General features: G+C 36.9%; 2 protein-coding genes across 6 annotated transcripts; both read right to left on the reverse strand.

Moving 5' to 3' along the window:
- Positions 1 to 425: 425 nt before the first annotated feature.
- On the reverse strand, positions 426 to 9,296 carry LOC114530666. 5 transcript variants are annotated; one of them, XM_028552265.1, is made up of 6 exons: positions 9,194 to 9,296; positions 2,839 to 3,089; positions 2,684 to 2,743; positions 2,061 to 2,250; positions 1,710 to 1,861; positions 426 to 1,053 (listed from the first exon to the last, which is right to left on the reverse strand). In XM_028552265.1, the coding sequence occupies exons 1-6, from the start codon at positions 9,210 to 9,212 to the stop codon at positions 898 to 900; spliced, it is 828 nt and encodes a 275-aa protein (XP_028408066.1). In that variant the 5' UTR covers positions 9,213 to 9,296; the 3' UTR covers positions 426 to 897. The 5 variants fall into 5 exon arrangements, with proteins under 5 accessions (XP_028408066.1, XP_028408068.1, XP_028408065.1 ...); XM_028552267.1 differs by lacking the exon at positions 9,194 to 9,296 and adding an exon at positions 4,377 to 4,461; XM_028552264.1 differs by lacking the exon at positions 9,194 to 9,296 and adding an exon at positions 3,649 to 3,769.
- A 1,633-nt stretch (positions 9,297 to 10,929) lies between these two features.
- On the reverse strand, positions 10,930 to 16,667 carry LOC114530590 (titin-like). The gene is made up of 8 exons (XM_028552173.1): positions 16,378 to 16,667; positions 15,010 to 15,069; positions 14,155 to 14,323; positions 13,749 to 13,924; positions 13,216 to 13,482; positions 12,805 to 12,954; positions 12,100 to 12,557; positions 10,930 to 11,841 (listed from the first exon to the last, which is right to left on the reverse strand). Exons 1-8 carry the CDS (start codon positions 16,561 to 16,563, stop codon positions 11,430 to 11,432), a joined length of 1,878 nt encoding a protein of 625 aa, XP_028407974.1. The 5' UTR covers positions 16,564 to 16,667; the 3' UTR covers positions 10,930 to 11,429.
- Between the last annotated feature and the right edge of the window lie 134 nt (positions 16,668 to 16,801).

Raw genomic sequence — 16,801 nt, forward strand, 5'->3', positions numbered from 1 at the left:
CAAGAACCACGTAAAGTCTATAATCGTAAACTCCGTAATATTTATCATCTATCGTTCATCAGGGAAAAACTATCACAGCCACTGATCTATATTAAAATGATTGCACTGTAGTCTGTGTCCATCGAGGAGCACAAAAAAAGAGGCGGAAATATTTTACTGGATAATTATTTATATAATTACCCATTTCAGAAAAACGTATACAACCACTACCTAATAAACATGTTTGTTATACTATATACCCAGATGTTTTAAAGTCTTAAATTGAATGTATTTTTTATTTGCGCCGTGGTAATTCGTCTCGGCCTGTAGTGCCAGTGCTATGCCGTTTTATGCATACATCCTACGACTACGATTCGGGTGACGTGGGCTAATAATGGGTTTAAAACACAATAATATTTATTTTTCATAACAGTATATTGACAGGAGAACGATATAAAATATATCATACGTGTAGTTACAAAATACAAGTTTTAAGTATACCATAATTAGTTTGGTAAAAACTGTCGGGTACATATTATAATTCGTTAGCTTAATTGTTTCATCTATCGTAGATGTTTTCTTGCATGCATGCATGAATCGGTATGCATTTATTGCTGACGTTAAAATATCCAGTAAAGATCATTAAAATAAGTGTAAAATTACTGTGCTCGTGAATTTCCGTTTCGCAAGCATTTATACCATCATTATACAGGCTAGAATATTCAACGAATTTCTTATGCAAATGAACTCAATAACACATTCTTAAATGTTGGTTCAAAGTTCCGAATTCGCAAAATTTACCGTTTGCAAATTCACTTATTCCTGATTGTCTTTGAAAATTAAAACGAAACGTCAACTTCAATTTTTTTTAAAAGTTATATTTGTAGAGAGCATGTTGTTTGTCAGTTTAAGTTCATTTTAGAATGGATAGTTTCTGTAAGGTAATGCTTTCCTCCCGTTTGATTCCGAAAAGTCTGCTGCTCGTTTCGCTACAGGGAGATCAATATGCGATGGTGTGCGACGTCCTGTGTCCATGTAGTAATCGTCTGCGCTGTTGTAATAGCTGTGTGTTGGCTGTAAAAGAGAAGAGGATATTTTTATTTTTATATTTTACAATGGTACTTCATGGGTCAAATATAAGTCCTTGCAATGCAACGTCAGTACTGACACTTGCACAGTATATACTGGAACTATAACTATACTTTCAAAGTCTTGAAACACCATGTTTCACGTCTATGTTTCATTTTTTTATGTTAAAACTTTTTTTGTTGGCCAGTAGTTTAAAAATTGTAATATACTATTGCCTAATTCGAAAATAGTCGAAATTTCCATTGATTTTTTGAAAACCACGCAATTGCAATCAATGACTTCGTTTTGGAGATACCAGATGAGTTACGCACCGATAAATATATAGATTAGTTCTTGGGATGGGGTGCGCATTGGTGGCTATAAGTAGAGAGGTATTAAGCAGAAATATATAGCCTGGTAAGATTTTCGTGAAAGTCTGCAACCTAGCTAAATCAATATCTGTAGTCTGTAGTCAATTGTACTCGAACATTATTGTTCACAATTGAGAATTATTAATAATAATTATTATTATTAATATTATTAATAAATGAAAAAACATTAAAATGAAAAACTTAGTAAATGTTAAAACTTCTTAAGTTAATTTCAGCGGTTCTATAAACTTCAGTTCTTATGCTTATTACCATGAACATTTGGTTACTTACATAAACTATTCGTTTCCACGACAGTGTCTTGATAATGATAACAATGGTTGTAATGCTGAATAAAGTGACCATGATTGATGATGCGATAACAGCGCCATACAAAGAACTAAGTTTTCGCACAATATTGCATTCATAGTCACTGATATTTTGAGCTGAAAAGAACAAGATAAAGACAAGGTTAGATATATTAAAACCCAGCCTGTGTCATTGGATTTCATCAACTGTCGTCAATAATTTCCCATTCCATGATTAGACAACGGGAATGGAGCAAATTTACCTATCGAAAAAACACGGGCGCTGGAGCCAGTCTGTTAATGCGGCATGAACTTTACCTATAAATGCTACACTTACAAGAAGAGGAACTGGTGCACTTGCAGGTTTTCGAAGCATTATCTGTTCCACAGCTGTAACCGCTCTTAGAGTCCCAGTAAGCTTTTTCCCGTTCTAATTTATTCCAATGGCCGAAGCTGTCGCTGTCCAATGCCACAACGAACAGAGTTAGAGTGATAGATATGATACAGAATATCACAGTCGTAATCGTCTGAAAGGAAGCAATGAATAGCGTTATGCAGCTCTGTGATTTTGACAGAAACATTTACGAAGGATGAGCCTGAAATGCTTCTTGACGCCGTATAATAATTGATTTTTTGCGCATGTCTGAAAAATGACTACCCACATCTTGCCGAGCAAGTGCGGAAGAGATGTAAAACTAGCATCATTTCAAGATGCGCACTCCCGAAAACTCCAAAAGTACAATATTTTCTAGGGAGATTAGGAATGGCCTGTGTTTTTTGAACATAGTTGAATGAGTAACTAGATCTGTTAAACAATGGTCCGAATATGGTCCCAGCAGAAATAATGTCACTTTATTGCACGAACATGTAAGGTTCACGATATGTTGTGATATTCCAATGGTCAGCGGACACCACCATTTTCAGAGGTGGACAATAGAATTGGATAGTGAGCGAACTTACCAGTCCTCTTGATCTCTGATAGATCCCCGAAAATAATACTAAGGCACCAGTTACAAAAAACTGTAAAATTTTAAAATAATTACATATTTTTAGAAAAAATATAGAAAAGACCATTTAATTCAAATACAGCCTTTCCTGCGAATCCTTTGACCTACCGGAACGCCAGCCCAGTACTGATTGTAATTAAACTGACTTTGAATTTTAGCGTCGAGTTTATAGTCATCAAAGTCAAGGTCTTCATCGTAATTTATAGCAAACGAACAACCAATTAGAACGAGAGCAAAAAACATTAGGGCTGAACCACACAACACGAGGAGGCAGAGTGCTGGACGAGATTTTGGCTTCTTATATGGCTTCACCATTCTTGCGTTGTGATGAAATTCCGGGCTTAGCGCTGGGTGATGATCTGTGGTGAATAAGAATGATGATATTGTTATACATAAATATCTTTTATATTTGTTTTGATGGGAAACTGCAAACCTAAGATTCATAAACTTAAATTCATAAACTTAAATTTACAGCATAAATGACACGCGTGTGCACTGGTTTGATCATGACAAATTGACAACCCATTTCCTAGAACGTTTAAAGGAATATTCACCCCTGGCCGTGCTCGTTTTTAGCAAGACCAATTGTGTTAACCAGCTTCAAAAATTTGCCACTACGAGGATAACCTAAACGTCTAAGCATTGTTATAGCTAGCTTATAAAGCAACTTGGCTTCACATTTAGGGACAGGCTAGGTGGCAACGATGTGACAACTTGTTACAAACTTTAGAGGGCATGCTACGCGAAAGTGGTGTAATAATACATCCTGACAGAATGATTGACAGTTTTTTAAAACAAATAAGCCAGTGCGATTTGCCCACGAATTACCATGACTGATTCGTTTGGTTTCGTATATTGCTACGCGATTGAGAAACTATCAAAATATATACTGAATTATCAACTTACTTTACTGTATACCTGAATATATATGGAATAATTTAGAATTTGTTTTATGTCGTGAAAACAAATCTATACACATAAGCGGTCTTTGACTTCTGTTACTCCTTGTAGTATGTATGACCAGCGCGAGCGGTTCTAAAGTGAGCCTAGTATAGCAAATGTTAAAGTTTTATGACTGGTGCGTGTGTGTGCCAACGTAAATTATAATGACTTCTGGCTGCTCACAATTGTTGTTATTTGTTAATTGTTTATGAAACGAAGGAAGTTGAATGAGTTGCTAGTCACTCACGCCATGATGTCGATCACGCTACGGCCTTAACATAAAATACTAAAGAATTCAAAGTCTGTTCTTATCGTTTTCAACTTAACTATTAAATACACTTGCATGAGGACCATCCTCGAGCCAACTGTTTATTGAACAGGTTTTAAAAAAGTTGATGAGCTATTTATTGAACAGCTCTTAAAAAAGAAATACAGTCACTTGAAGCTTAATTGTGGCCACGGTTCCAAAGTATTCTTACACCAACCTTGCAGGTAACATTTTTGCTTGATGATGTTAAGTGGAAATGGATTTACTAATCAATAATTCATTGATAGAATGTATTCTGAAGATATTTAATGAATCTGAAAGGCTGAAAGTTCTACGACCATTGATTCAATCTAATTTAGCGAACTTGATTTTCAAATTGTTTTCAGATACCATGAAATATTTTTTTAATACGATCGATCCAAATTTAGACGTTTACCTTGGCGGAAAAAAATTCCATTCTTTCAAAGTTATCTCAGTGACACCGCATTAAAAGCCCTGTAACACAGCCACAGGGTTGACAGGGTGGCTTTTAGCAATGCAATGACGTTAGTGTTAAATTTAAATAGGAATGAAGCGATGTCTGGAATTGCGAGTCATGCAATGTTACTTGAGGTTGTATCACATGCATGTATCGTCATCACCTTAATCCGTCCTGAATTGCGTGGTATAGACAGCGATTGCAGGCCAATTAACATTGTAGGCCGTATTCTGTGGCCGATTATCGTTCAGTTTCGTTGCCCCCCTTCGGGCACTACTTGAAAACACGATAGAAAATTAGGATAAATTATAGAAAGTCTAAATTCACTTGTTTTCACCTTCACAAACCTGCAGTTTTCGAGCATTTCATCTTCGAAAAATCAGTAAATTTGCATGTTTTGCAATACACCGACGCCATTTTGATTCAGGAAATGTATTGGATACTTGGTGTAATATACGACATATATTGCAGATTCAGCAGTTTTATACCAGGATTTAAATGAAGTTTCCAGCATTTTTGCGGGGCAAGCAGGTTTCAACAAGGAAGCTTTGAGTCAAGTTTTACGAGGTTTTTCACAAATTTTCATAGTTTTTCTAAACTAAATTAGTCAGAGAACAGACAAAATTAATCGGAAAAACATCCGAAATTTTGTGATTTTTTTATAGCATTCTGCTCTTGGAATTTACAAATAAGTAAGAACAACTTTATTTACACGCATCAAAATAATCCACGAGCGTTTTCTTTCTAGTCAATTTATATAAAATAATTACTACACAATTCTTTTAATCTGGGAAAATCTGGAGCGTGTTCTCCCTCCCATGCTGCAGCAACGCTTTTACAGGTTAAAAGCCAACGCTTCTCTTTCTTCTTAGAATTGAATTGTGGTAATTCTTCCATTGCTGATCTTTCTTTCTTTGACCCGAAAAGAAAACACATAACAAATTGGCAGACAACAAAGTCTGGAATTTTGCAAATAAGAAAAGAACGCATTATCCTACAACCTTACTACCCCATACACTGATGCTACTCTCCTTTATAATAAACTAACTTGCTATAGTTAAAACTATATAATACAGAAACAACATACTGCGTATCTTAAATCAATTTCAACCAAATAAAATGTGGGAGAATTACAAGAGCCTTATGATTTCAAAACACAAATGAAACGTTGAACTCAACCCTTTTAATCGGACAGCTAATACCACAACTCATCATCGACGTCATCTCCGAAATCCAGAATAGATCCTGATCCTTCAAGTTCATCATCGTCATCAGATTGAGCCAGGCCATAACTGCTATTATTCTCATTACCATCTTCAACCACTGCATTCTGGCAATCACCACACAAACATAGGTCGGTGCATTTTAAGTCAGCCTTTTTGCAGGAATAACGCATGGTCGAGCATCCAGTCTTGCACTTTCACTCAGCACACTCAATTTAAGATCGCGGAGCGGGTGGGCGTGTCATCCAAGTTATCTCTAGCTCTTTATCGTCAAACGTCCAGCCATTGCCAACCGGTGATGAAAGATCAATTTCTGCACTTAAACACTGATACTATGATGCTGCTTGATTGCTAATGCCATTACCGGTAAAAGCATGAAAGCCTGGTAAACAAGGAGCAACATCTACGCCCAAGAATTTCGAGATAATTGCTACAAATACGCAACGACGTCCATCTCCCGTGCCAGTCAAAAGAAAATCTCTTTTTGCATCTGTTGTTGCATGGTAATCGCAGGTATAAGAACATCTGTATCAGGGATTTTGATAACAACTTTATCGTACGTTGCTGCTGCGTGGTTAGCATGTAGAATTAAACGAGTGTCTGCTTTTTCGTGGTTGCTATGAAGCGAAGACACCTCATTACTTGTAACACTATCGTTCGGGGAATCACCGGGATATAAAACATAGCATCTTTCTTTAGCAGTTACGTACATAGTTGAAATGGAAAACCACCGGGAGGAGTCCCATCACCTCCAGTGTTCACATAAAAAATATATGAGGGATTCCTTGTTTTCACCGGATCTTAAACACTTTTTCCACTATTTTGGAACACTCTGATCTTTTCCGAAGATGTGAACTTTCTGGACTCCTTTTTCACTTTTCAGCTCTTCGTTGTCTCTCTGCATCATCGCCAAATGTTTTGCATTTTCCTTTCATCGACTGAATAACATTGACTTCTGGATTTCCAGATTCAGGTTCCAATACTTCAGCAAGTTTAGACTGGGCCAACTTGGCAGTTTTCACAAGTCCTCTCACGTTTTCATAAGGAAAATGTTTGAAATTTGTTCTCTTTCAACTTCGTAAAGATGTCTGGGTCTTCGCTCAAAAAATTCGTTTTTTTAGTGGATTGATGATAATAAGATAAAGGCGTTGGTAATTAACTTTGTAAAAAAACTGAGATGTTGTAAATAGTTTTGTTGAGAAAACGTGTGTATTATAAAAGTAGTTAATATAAAACAAAGGTTAAGCAGGAAAGGAATTGTGTAGTAATTATTTCATATAACTTGACTGAAACAAAACGCCCGTGGATGATTTTGATGCGTGTAAGCAAAATTGTCTAAGTCTTCTCTGACTAATTTAGTTTAGAAAAACTATGAAAATTTGTGAAAAACCTCGTAAAACTCCACTCAAAGCTTCCTTGTTGAAACCTGCTTGCGCAGCAAAAATGCTGGAAACTTCATTTAAATCCCGGTATAAAACTGCTGAATCTGCAATATATGTCGTATATTACACCAAGTATCCAATACATTTCCTGAATCAAAATGGCGTCGGTGTATTGCAAAACATGCAAATTTACTGATTTTTCGAAGATGAAATGCTCGAAAACTGCAGGTTTGTGAAGGTGAAAACAAGTGAATTTAGACTTTCTATAATTTATCCTAATTTTCTATCGTGTTTTCAAGTAGTGCCCGAAGGGGGGCAACGAAAATCGTTTTCTAAGCGACTTTTCGTGCCAGAGAATACGGCCTATTGCAAGTGGGCGTTGTTATAGTCATCAATTACGCCGTAATTAAAGCGAGTGTCATGCAAAGACATGTAGCTATAGCTGCTGCATATAGACGAGACGTCATATTAGTGTAGATTATCGTGCGTAGTGTTTGTCGGTGTTTGTCGTTGGACGTACGGTGTTATACGGGACAAGGATCAGTCACCATAAATAACCCTAAGCTAGCGCATAACTAGGGAGACAATAAGTGCACTTCAACTCTCGCTTGGTGTTAAATAACTGTATGATTTGTTACTTTGCACAGTTGATGTTCGTTTATCGTTAAATATTTTTTATTTTTAAAAAGTGTCGATGGTCATATACGATCGTTGTATTAATATATGTTACGTCATCGTTGCCATAGCAAATATTCATACGATTACAGGAACCCATGCACTTTCTATATTAGTTATCATCAGTACTTATATTCCAATCCGTTTTTTATTGAGCGGTTTGGTTGCAAAAGTCCTAGTTATAGCCCCTGTACGCGTCCTAATTTCAATCGAAATTTTTAAACTGAAAGCGGTTTTATATACCACAAACAGCACGACACTGAACCCCATGTTTAAAAATACTTATAGCACTTATGATAAAGAGCATTTAGGCATATTTGCTTTGCATTAACCTTTGCATTAAATGAGATGATTTCAACCTGTAACAAAGCATTAACTTCCTCGCTGTTTAGCCAAGTTATATACCTACAGATATATTTAGGCTAAGCGATACTAAGCATGCAATTAGAATCATTATTCAAATTAGCAAGATTAACTCGGTGTATAACAAAGCACGAACATGCAACTGATTGTAGAATTATTTCACTTCAGCTGCATGCATGAATTCTGTCACGATTCACAAAAACAAAAAATGTTTTTGTCACAAAATCCTAGTCACAAAATCAACCGTTGCATTCATGAGGAATAATTGTCTACAAAATCTAACCACTTTATTCAGAGTAATTTACCTCCTTTACAGTTGTCGTTTATCATATCAGTAATAATAATATGATAGAAATTTCAAGTACGCAGAGCAATTTTCGTTTTATACGTTGCAAGTGTCATGGACAGATTACGAAAATATCAGTGTTATAAGCGCATCTGAAAACTAAGTCCTATATATTGTATATAGAAAAAGGTTTTCCAGGAACATTTTAAATCTTTTAAAATGAAACTTACTTGATGAAATGAAAGGAATCCTACACTTGCCGTACATTAATTGTTAAGCTCATAACCTCATGAAGAGCTTTTTTTTAATCTCAGGGCCCGAACGCATTAACAACAATAGATGATAGGCATGCCAGTGATGCAATATGCAACTGGATTATTAGTACTCTCAGCGAGAACGCAAGAAGCACAATTTAGAATTGTTATGATCAATTATTGCACTTCTACTTTTAGTCAACGAGAGTGCTTCTATTATGTTTAGAGCACTGACGCTTCTATTTCACTGTTTAGTCTATTTAATGCACACCAAAAAGTGATTACATTCTTTCAGCAGGTGTTTCATTCCTATAAGCTATATATATGATATAGTATATCACATTTCTATGACTATATATATGGTATAATGTTGGTTCCATATATAGGTGTACATGTGCTACACGCGTTTAATTAAAACTTAACTATACTTTTCCCATCTGCTATTAAAAAAGGTTTTTAAAAGAAGAATTTCTTTATCATCTCTGACGTGGGAAATTACCTGCATGGCGTTGCCCGAAATTAACTTTTTGGCATTGAATACAACCGTTTACCGCTGTATGTGCCGTTCGAAGTGTAGCCCCATTTGACTTACCTCTAGATGAGTTTGGCATATCTGTCCGTGCAAAGAAAGTTTGATTAAAAGCGACGCTAAATTTTCAGTTCAGTATTATGAATGTATAAAGCAGGTTTATAAATTCTTGTTGACCACTACCTGCTGTTCATCTTGTTTTGATAGCAACCATGAAAACCGCATATACCCCATCGTGAATGTACAATGCATGGAGTGAATATATTATTTTTTAGTTGTTTTAATTTAAATTCATACGGCATTTTGATTGCATTCCTTTACTGTGTCGATCTGTGGGCCGCTGGTTGTTTAAAAGCAGTTTAACTTTAACCCTGGGTTAGCGTACGTTAACAGGTTTTTGAATAACTGACCTCTATAAAAGTATTATTATTATTAAAAATCCTATTATAAATATATATTTTTACACTGATAAAACGGATGCTTTATTGCAACTGAACATATACCATATATAAATAAACCTGTCATTGTCCGGCTACATTCCGCGGGCAGAGTGAATTCTTCTTTTAATTTACAATTATCTTATTTACTACAAAATTGTACGGCTAACTCCTGTTTTTGACATGCCGGATTATTGACTGTAATTTTCAATACTTTAGAACTGAATTTGGAAGATATGATCAAATTAGATTTCCTTAACTAAAGGTAGCTACATGTTACACAGCACGATTTTCAACGGCGATTTTTAAAGGAATTAGTTTTGGGTGTTCAAATCAGTGGTTCAAATTCGGGGGCTCGTACACCTCAGATCATTTGTAACTATAGTCACTCGTTCACATCTATCAAAAGAAGAAAATCGCACATAAAATCGTAGCAAAAATCGCAAGTGGAAACGGGCCTTAACACAGCATGTCCTATAGGGCTGAGCAAATTAATTTTTTTGCATTGGCGCGTCCACGCACACGCAGTGAGTTTACTTAGTCGCTCCGTTCTTTGCTCATTGTTAGACTTTCGCCTTTTTCATGCATGTATACATTTCAAATATCACATAACTTTGTTTTCATTGATTTCACATAAATAAAATGTGGTACAAAAACTGCCTATAGAATGGAGCTAAAAGAGCTTTTGTCTGGAGATTTACCTTTTATGGTGAATGAACGCTCGGTTGCAAGCTCATGAGACAATTCATTTCTGCTATTTTATATTTCCGCGATTATTCTCAATAGATTTTATTCATGCATATTCTGACTTCTATCAATGTTTAGAATAAAATTCCAGGTATATTTCAAACCAAATTAATACAACCCATATAATTTTATGATCATAGTCAACAGAGACATAGACAGTAGGAAACGAAACGTAATTTGTTCTTGTTTAACCATAGTTACCCGAAAATGTGTTTTTTGATTGCATTAATTTACAATGAGTATGTTGAATGTTGATTGAATGTTGAAAATTAAATACTTGATGTAATGCAAACTATAACGGATCAACGTGCTTATTACTCGGGCGAGTCTAGGTTTCGCGATTATTATTATTTTTTTCGTGTCGCAGGCTTAGTCTTCCGCGCGGACAGTCGCGTATTTACAGTGTAGCAATAAAGCTCAGTTTCAGTGCAGTGTATTTACCGGCTACATAGCCCGAGTTAACGCCTACCGGGCGCCTTGTTGTAAAATAATGCCATGAAAAAAACACATTTTCGGGTAACCATAGGTTTGACCTTTTGTTTTTGTTAATGCAAACTTGCAGGGTGTCAATAGAATCGTGTTTTCTAATCAGGTAATATAATCGAATAACAACTATACAAGATACAAAATATTTATTGTTGGTGGCACAAAATTTTAAAAGGCTTGTGACGTGAAACCGTCCCAAAAACCCAAGTCACAAGTCACTCTTGTCTTGTTATACACTAATTAAAGTTTCCCAATCAGTAAGTTACCAAACAATGTCTCTATTGACTAAATGATGATGACCAAATACTACAGTATTGTTGTTATTTTTTAAAATGATTGTGAAACTAATTGTGAATCGAAGTAGTGCAAAATTATGAAAAAAGTAAACGGGTATTGTTATTGATACATGCTCAAAAATGTGACAGTGCGACTGACGAAGTTCTTCCTTGCTCTTCAATCAATCTTCAATACACTATGATTCAGGCTCTCTCGAGCCATTCATACATGTCATGCTCATACGCATTGCATGATAACTAAATTATTATTATTATTATTATTTGTTATATGTATGTGTAATTTAAAAACAACTATAATGCAACTAAACTCTATCGAGCTTCATTTCAATCAATTCAATATGGTGTGTGTGGCCTTCTTTCCCATTGATCTGCAGAGGGAAGTTGGGCTTCCAAACGCCTATCGTAAACGCCGTTATTCTGTTGAGGGATATGCGCAGAAACAGGCTTAGCTTGGCCACGATTCTCACTCGTGAGCACCTTGGGCTTAGCTGCCGCTGGATAAGAGCCTTGGGCATTTTCCTGTGCCATGGCTATCTCTCGATCAGTGTAGATAACCCCTGGGCGTTCTCTCTGAGGGGAATCGCGATACAAGCGGGCACCTTCATCGCTGTTTGATCTCACTCGTTGCCATTGTGACCTTTTTGGTGCGGCGCGATAAGTACGGACAGCTCGTGGTCGAGTGGTATAGACAAGCCTTTTTTGAGGTCTCACAACACGAACCCTTTCAAGTCCAGGACCTTCGTCACTGTGAATAAAGATATTATGTTTTATCGGGAAATATAAGAGCACGTATTTTTAAAACGCTCAATCATAATAGTAGATATGCGGAGTGCGGACATAAAATACTTTATACTTATGATTTAGTCGATTGAAAATCGAGGAAAATGTTAGAAGTTATCATTGATGCGTATTTTATTGAAATACTCCATGGTTCTCGAAATTTACATTCATATTTTATACGCATTTTATCCACTGCGATTCAAAGCCTCGCTTTTGCCTTTACCTGTAAGCTCTTTGACGACGTACAATTTGCCGAGGAGCAGGTTTCCTCACGACGTACGACGGTCTTGGCCTCTGGGGTACGACCACAATTCTCCTCGGACGCTCTACTGATCTTCTCACCGGTACCAAGGCACGTTCATGAACGACGTGAGGACGCTTTTTGTAAACGACTGTTGGTTTCTGTACGTAACGAACCTGCCCCGGTGCTTCCCGACGAACGTACTTAATGGGCGCCGGTTCCTCCCGAGCATAGTGCACCGGTCCCGGTGCTTCCCTACGAACGTACTTAACAGGCGCCGCTTCTTCCCGAGCATAGTGCACTGGAGGCTTCATTTCTTTCCTACTATAATAGACTGGCTCTGGCTCTGGTGGTAAAGCTGATTCTCTTCCAAAGTTGGGGTTCACGGTGAATCCGTTTTCTATTCCTGCCGCTGGGAGCTCTGACGGCGTAGGGTGGACCTAGAGCGTAAAGAAACGGCTAGTGTTTTGAAAGGACTAGGTAAAATTGATCGTCATATAAGTCAGTATAGGTATATGTAGTATATCGATGTTGTTTCACTTGCTTGATAAACCCGGCGGGTTGGCTGTCCCCCAAAGCAACTTGGAGTTCCGCCGGAAGCCAGGGTTAAATATACAAAACGTGCTATCAGACAACATCAGTATTTCACTATGCAAATTATTGAAGAATATTTGCAGCTTATCAAACCTTATGAACAAAACGACCGACATCGTACTCCTGATCATCAGGGTCTTGTTCCGGAGGCGGTTCAACTGGTGCCAGAGCTTGACGCTCTACTGGTTCGAATCGTGGCCGGTCGTAGATCAACGTACGCGTCCGTGGTATCCCGTAGACTACCTAATGATATAAATAACACGATTTTTATGTGCGATTTTCTTCTTTTGGTACATGTGAACGAATGACTAGGAATGCTGTGATGTGCAAGACCTCTTATTTGAAATTTTTGGTGTATTGGTGTGGATGCATCTCACGAAATTTACTAAAATGGGTTTGTACGACTGCTATACTAAGTTAGGCTACCAATTGAAGACAGATGCAGTTCAACGGGTATGAAAAATTATTATTCCATTTTCTTAAAACATCGATTAATTCTCATACCTCTGGATTTTGTGGTCTTGCTTCTTCGTGAACCGTGCGGATTTGTTGAGGTTTACGCTCCCGTAAGACAATCTCCTCCACTTCCGTTGGTGGTTCTCGATCAGGTGCAACAATAACCCGCTCTGGATTACGTACACGCTGTCTTACTAAGATTTCTTCCACCCTTGGTTTAGGCTCGACAGGTATTTTTGGCGGAGGCCTGTACGCAACAAGGGTGGGTTTTGGTTTCTCTTCCAGCACCGTGATTTTTTTGATCTTCTTCTTCGGCTAAAAGTATATTTTTCAGTTAAATAATAATCACGAAACACTCTCCACATTCAACTTTTACCTCTTATAATTTATATACTTTTCTAGCGCACGTTCTTGATCAAAGCTACTAGACTAAGTGATACAAACCTTTCACGTTAGTCATGTCTGGTCGGAATGACCAAACATGTTTTGTCCGTAAACTACACCATAGCGCATGCATTTTCAGCGTGCCGATGATGTCTTTCTGATAATTATATCTTTATATCTGAGAAGGTTTAACTTACCACAGGCACAGTGAAAGGTCGAATTGGGATGAATATCATAACAATGATTATAGACGAAAGAGCTAGAAACACACCAGCTAAGATGCAACACGTCAAACCGCCGTAAAGATAATCCAATTTTTCCAATGTTTCGCAATCTAGTGCATCTGAAATTGGTTTCGGGCTTTCTCCTGTGGCTATAAACATTATATATTATAATATTTCAGTGAAACATTGAATGTGTTACATGTTTTGGGAGAGTGCAAAACTAGCTATTCAAGTTGCCTGTTCAGGCACACATGGATAATGATAATGATAACGATAGTGAATTTGTGAATAGAGTTTTAGAAAACACCCTAGAAGTTTCCATGTAAATTTCTTCTACGGTGATCGTTAAATGGAATATTTTTCATTCTGATTACTCTACCTTCACAAGAACATTTTCCGGACTTGGATTTGCACTCGTAATCTTCCGATTCCCAAAAGTCTATGAGTCGGACATTATTCTTGTGGTCGACCCAGTCGTTTCCTTCCACGACCAGAGCGAAGAGTGAGACAAGAATTGACACAAAGAATAAAGACATCGCTAATAAAACCTTTTAAAAATATATGAGCAAGGTTAGTTTTGGATTACTATCATTCTTTTATTATCGCGAATGCACAAGTATATGGAAAAAGGCGTTTTCCATTTTTGCACTTACTTACGTAACCGTAAAAATCGGCTGCGAGTGCGTGTATGTAAATTAAAATGAACGTATTGCATAAAAGGGGCAGTGGGAAGCGGTACGTTGACAAACGAAATGGGCTTGAGGAGGTGTGATATTGAACAACTATGAAAGATGCAACTTTTCCATCCGCGTACAGGGACCACGTTTTAAGTGACCGCCTTTCATGACGGGGATTTTTGTAACCCCTTTTATACTCGAATTTATTTATTTAGATATGGCCTTGATTTAAATAATATGACTTAGGTGTAGGAAATTAGACTAACTTTTCATCATGGTGAATTATTGCGTGTTGCATCCCCTCACTCCCCCCCTCCCCCTCCACGATTCCGGTCGCCACGCCCTTAGACAGGGGTACCCAGCGGTGCACTCCCTTGTAGACCTTGGTCAATAAGGTCTAAAAAGATCATAATCAACTGCTTTTATAAGCTTTACAATTGTATTTGTTGAAAATGTCCCCGGGTCAAGGCCAGACATATTTAGAGCATGCAGAAGAGAAGAGTGCATTGCAATGACAATTGTTTTGAAAATAAAGATATATCAAAATTTATGCTTACCAGCCATCTGGTCCTTTGCCAAGCCCCAGCAGCAATAGCGACGAATGCGGTGAAGAATAACTGGAAAAACATTAATGGGCGTACATCCTTGTTGTTTGTCGTGAAAAACAAAACTCTATACTATGAACATTGTGTAGTATATGATTATATATAATTTCATATTAAGGAAACCGACCAGTGCATGGATTCTAATGCAGTCATCACAGTATATAATAATCTCTATATTGCATACGATGATCCACTCATCCCGGAACTTTTTAGTTTGGTATCCCGGCGCACATTGCATTAGTGTATTACTGCCCACGTCCACTACTTTGGAATTAGTTAACTCAGAAATACGCAACTCTGATTGGCCAATTCTGTCCTTAACTACGGTTAAAAGTTAAGTAGTCTTTTATACAACTGGCCCCAGACCTTTTTTGTTATTACACACCGATTCTAACACTAAGCGAACTTCGACATCTCCGAGCATTATGACGCACCCGTGGTAGTACGAATTAATTATGCATCTTTCATAGCTAAATATCTAATTTCAAAAGGAATTACACTGATGGACTTGATTAGACTCTATAGATAGATATATACAGCTAATTAACTTCACTTGTAATTGTATTTAAACTGGGAAATTCCTAAACTCATGAGCCTGCAAAACATCACGGGGGCTTATATATACCTAAACAAAATTAAATTTTAAAATTTTAAATCACCCCCTACACGTCATAAACTAGAAAAGACAAACCTTTGTACGAACATATTGATTGATGTATCCGTATTTCTGCAAAAAGCCCTCGTGTGCTTATTCTCTTTGGGGTTTAGTGCAAGAGTTTTAATTTTCCAGGCAGGAGAAATTATAGTTCAATGTATATCCGCATCATTATTTATACGTCGGTTAACATACTTTGACAAACAAACCATGAAAACGGGAAGTAAACTGACTCTTATTAATTTTATTTTTCATTACTGTCTTATAAATTATATAAGTGATTAAAATATTTATACATCTCGATCACAATTATACTTGTCTAGAATTGAATATGACTAGAATTGAATTAAATTGATGGTGTAGCTATATATTGACTTTATTTAGGTCTATATAAAGTTCGGGCTTAAATAAATGGATTGGAATGTATAAATTTAACATTTTGGCAAGTTATCTGTTCTTTTATATTACGATATTACGTGGTATTCTGATCCTATATGTGTGACAATGCAGGGCCTACTTGTAAGCCAGCTAAAGAAAACTAAATATATTTATTATGCAGAGTGACTGAAATGTCAACTGCACACATGCATTGAATGATTAATCTGGCAAAGTCATATGTTTTTATATTGCTTTCATTCGTAACATAATGTATGGTATAAACTTACCACAAATCCGACCCAATACTGAGTATAGTCATGCTCACTTTCGACTTGAATATAGTCAAAATCATTATGGAAATTTAAAACGAAGCCACACGAAATTATAGCCACCGATATGAGAAGGAAACAAAACCCTTCAGCAAACAGCAAATACATAGCCGAGCTCGACTTTTGTACCACCGTTCTTTCCATGGTCCTTTCTGCTCCGTAGAACTCCTCGTCGTTTTGGTTTTTAGGCGAAATTCCACTCGATAGAGAAGAGAATTTGAGATTCCTTCGTCTGTTATGACTCTTTATGAAATTTTTTCGATTTCTTAAGGTGGAATTCCTGTTCGAATTCCCGCTGAGAACATTTAATTCGTCATTGTTTCAATCACTTTTTAAAATAGTTCTGTTTGCGGCCAATTAAATGAGCCGTACTATGATTAAA

The sequence above is a fragment of the Dendronephthya gigantea genome, unplaced genomic scaffold, assembly GCF_004324835.1.
Source record: "Dendronephthya gigantea isolate DGI-Jeju-01 unplaced genomic scaffold, DenGig_1.0 000064F, whole genome shotgun sequence".
In the NCBI taxonomy this organism is placed as follows: Eukaryota; Metazoa; Cnidaria; class Anthozoa; order Malacalcyonacea; family Nephtheidae; genus Dendronephthya; species Dendronephthya gigantea.